We start from the raw sequence: 4,177 nt of genomic DNA on the forward strand, positions 1-4,177 counted from the left end.
CCTACCACAACCCAAGCCCCTACCACACCCCTTCAAGCCCCAACACAACCCCTCAGAGGCACTTTGGGCTCAGGCACCAACCACTTGGGTGTTTTGGGACTCAACTTTTAAGTCCCCCACGTCATCCATCCCATCTCCCCCCACCTGATGGCCAGAAAACCAACACCTTGCACTAGGATGAGACAAGGTGGCAGAAAGAACATGACCAGACAGCAAATCTCCCACTTGAAAAGCTCCAAGAAAACATCCCAATACTCAAGATGGCTCCAAGGTCTTCTATGGCTTTTAAAGTCCTTGTTGGAAATTCCAATCCCAGCTGCTGGAGATCATTCACCAGTGATCAGCACATCAGGGAGGTTGGATGGGGGACACCTCTCAGGGGTTTACCTCACTGGAGAGAGTTTTGTTTAACTTGCCTGTGCCCCCTGGGGGGTTATACTTACATCATGCATGGAGTCAAGGAGTTTAGTCAGTTGGTAGAATCTCTGCCAGCTTTGCCCAGAGTTACTTGGACATTTAGTTACCATCTTCTTTAGCTCTTTCACATAATTTGCCCTCATTTCTTCAAATGCAGCTTGGCTTTTGAGGCCATCCTTGGGAACTGGCATTAAAAAGACAGTCTTATGTTAATATTAACTGTGTTTGATGGGCCTGCTTAAAAAAGTCACGCTAGTTAATGGGATGAAAAGAGTTCAAGCTCTAAAGCAAGGTGATTTTACAGATATGGAGAAGGAATCAACAACATCATCCAGATTTTCCAGTGATTGGAGTCTCCTCTCCACTGCTGTGACTGCAGAAGCTGTGGCAGAGGACAAGATAACATCCCAGAGACACCACACATGCCAGCCTCGTGCCCACACTGGTTTTCATCCAACCCAACCACAAAGGGGGGGGAAAAATAAAAGAAAAAAGGCAGATGGATCAAGGATTTATTTATTTTTAGGACTTGAAGGTGTGATTTCTCATTCCTGAAGGACTCCCCACCCTTGGCAGAGGAGGGGGAGGGACAGAAAGAGTTTCCAAACTGTAGGACCACGACCTGCAGTGGGTTGGACTTCCTGGTGTCCCATCAAAATCCCCACCTGCCAGAGGGGTGTTGCACAAACTGCCTAAAATGAGACCTGTCTCATACTTTCCCCTCTGAATTCCAAAAGCAAACACACTTATTTCTTCACAGCCTGCAAAGCCCATCCCACTCCAGCAGGTTCTGCCCCAACAGGAGTGGTTGAAGGGGTCAGATCTCCAGGAAAAGCCCCAGGAGGTCATTAAAACAACACTAGACAAAAATGTTCTGGTGTTGTCCTACCTGGGTGGGTTGAATGCTGCCTAAACCAGCAAATATTTCTCTGCTCTGCATCCCTTAATGCTTGGCCACAGAAGGAAAATGAACCACTGTGCTGCACAGGGGTGAGTTTATTTCCTAAGCAAGCCCAAAAGCTCTGTCAGAGCAAGTCAGATGGGAAGTTACTGATTAAAAATAAAAGGGATCTTCCCATTTATCTTACCCTGACATAACATTTGGACAGATATTGTTGGGCACATCTCTTCCCTTCCCTCTGAAATCCTGTGAACATCCCACTGCAACCACATCCTAAGCATGTCACCACTGCCCAAACAGCTCCAGGGAAGAAGCTTTAAGAGAAAGCACCTTACTGGTGAGGGAAGATCCTTCTCCAACGTGCACAGGCTTTATAGTTCTTCTCATTTTAGGGGCCTGTACTCCTAAATGCTGCTTCAAATCAGTCAGAGCCACTTTTTCTTTGTCTACTGTACTTTACTGCTCTGCCTGAAAATTATTATGCCATCACCTCAGCCAGATTATTAAGAAAGAAAGACCACAAATAAAGAGAACTCAGGCAAAACATGAAATCCTGGAGCTCTGCCCAGTGTTTCTGATTTTTTTTTTTGCTTATTAAATGCAGCAATGCTCTTGGCAAGCTTCCAAAATCTATGGTCTGTGGAAAGCAAGAAAACAATTGAGTTGTAATGTGTGGTTTCTTCCCCATGTAAATGGAGTGAAACTTCCTTGATGTGGTCACCACCAAAGTTTCAGAATCACTTGCAGGCTGCTCATCACACGACTCAAGAAAAAAAAGGTTTCCAATGAAAACAAACCTGGTGTTTTCTGTTGTCAGGTTGTGCATCAAGGCACAACCCACTTGGGAGAAGGTTGGTGCCCTTCACGGGACACTTTGTCACCATCTCCATTGCCATTTTGTTCCCCTCTCTGTCTAAGGGATGTATCTTGATTGATTCTCCCCCAAAAAAGCTCTTTTTAGTAGGTTTTCTAGTGACCATGGGCATCATCTCTGCCCCCATCACAGGGAGCTGCAACAGCTTCAGGGGGAGGGAAGGAGACAGAGAGCAGAGTCCAAAAATAAAGCTCATTTACAGGTTAATTGGCTTTTTCATCAAGACTGATGGAAAAGTAATGTACAAACTGCCTGTGTATTTATATGTTGTACTAGGATAGGGTTTTTTCAGTATTTTCAGTAAGATAAGAGCAAGAAATCTCCTCATTGCTACACAGGGCTGTAACAAACACCAAGATGTAATTCTGCATCCTCAGAAAACTCAAAGCAGGACACTCAAGAGGAAAATAAAGCCCACACTATCATTTATTAAACTTTCAGAGCCCTGGGATAGGGTTTCCCATGCTCCATTCACTTGGCATTAGAAAATTACCCATTTTTTTTATCCTGAAGGGGCTTTTAAGTGACCCAAACCAGAGGCTTGGAGTGTTGAGCAGGGATTGCTCCCCAGCTGCTGCACTTCCTTGGGACACTTTTGGGTTCCCATATAGAGGGGGGCTAAAAGCCCCTTCCCAGTCACTCCAGTGCCCATTTAAACTCCAAAACCACCTCTTGTGCTGGGACAAAACCCCTTCCCAGTCACTCCAGTGCCCATTCAAACTCCAAAACCACCTCTTGTGCTGGGACAAAACCCCTTCCCAGTCACTCCAGTGCACGTTAAAACTCCAAAACCACCTCTTGTGCTGGGACAAAACCCCTTCCCAGTCACTCCAGTGCCCATTCAAACTCCAAAACCACCTCTTGTGCTGGGACAAAGCCCCTTCCCAGTCACTCCAGTGCCCATTCAAACTCCAAAACCACCTCTTGTGCTGGGACAAAACCCCTTCCCAGTCACTCCAGTGCCCATTAAACTCCAAAACCACCTCTTGTGCTGGGACAAGGCCCCTTCCCATCACTCCAGTGCACATTAAACTCCAAAACCACCTCTTGTGCTGGGACAAAACCCCCTCCCAGTCACTCCAGTGCATGTTAAAACTCCAAAACCACCCCTTGTGCTGGGACAAAACCCGTTCCCCGTCACTCCAGTGCCCATTCAACCTCCAAAACCACCTCTTGTGCTGGGACAAGGCCCCCTCCCAGTCACTCCAGTGCCCATTAAACTCCAAAACCACCCCTTGTGCTGAGCAGAGGGTGAGACCTGCAGGGAAACCCTCAATCACAAACCCAAGCTCAGTCCCGTGGCCCCGCTGAGAAACAGCTTGGCTCTTTTTTTTGGTGATGAATTCCAATCCCTGGAATGTTTCCAGGGCTGCCCAGGGGTGGGACTTACCTGTGCTGAGCAGCAGGAGGACCTTCATGATGGTGTACTCCTCGAAGCTGAGCTGCAGGCGGACGAACTGCAGGCTGACCTGGTGCATGCCCTGGCACAGCTCGAACATGGCAGACTGGCGCATCCTTTCCCTGGGAGGAGACAGCAGCAGAGCCCACAGGAGGGATCAATATTTGGGGATGTGCCACGGGACACAGGGAGGTGTTGGAAGAGGACTGAAAACTCAACGCGCGGCTCGGCGTCACCGCCTCTGCGCCAAGGGAAGGGTGTGGGGCTGAGGAACTGGCATGACCAACCACCAACGAGGATGGAGCCTTCTGCAGCAAGCTCCATTTCCAAATTCTGGATTTCTGCTGCTCCTAAAAATGCAACAGGTCCAGCTCCAGGGAGGAAGAACCAGTTGAAATGGTTTTCCAGCCACTGAGGCTGCTGTGAATATACTACGCTGGGGAATTCTTAAGTCGAATTCTCAAGTCCAATAGTCTGGAATAAAGGAGTTTGTAACAAGATCTTGTTCATTAATATAGATTTTTGCCTGTTAAATTGTAAAATAATAAGGATACGTGACTTGCAGCCAGTTTACTCCTTTTTTTCT

The 4,177-nt window shown here is 47.5% G+C and overlaps 1 protein-coding gene across 1 annotated transcript; it reads right to left on the reverse strand.

Annotated features, from left to right (window-relative positions):
• Positions 1 to 443: 443 nt before the first annotated feature.
• Positions 444 to 3,713, reverse strand: LOC103770043 (mineralocorticoid receptor; the record flags this gene model as incomplete). Its single annotated transcript, XM_008937290.1, has 2 exons — positions 444 to 601; positions 3,583 to 3,713. Coding segments are annotated over 2 exons (289 nt in total), but the record flags the coding sequence as incomplete, so codon positions are not given.
• Positions 3,714 to 4,177: the final 464 nt, after the last annotated feature.

This window comes from Merops nubicus, unplaced genomic scaffold (assembly GCF_000691845.1).
Source record: "Merops nubicus isolate BGI_N331 unplaced genomic scaffold, ASM69184v1 scaffold51863, whole genome shotgun sequence".
NCBI classification, from domain to species: domain Eukaryota; kingdom Metazoa; phylum Chordata; class Aves; order Coraciiformes; family Meropidae; genus Merops; species Merops nubicus.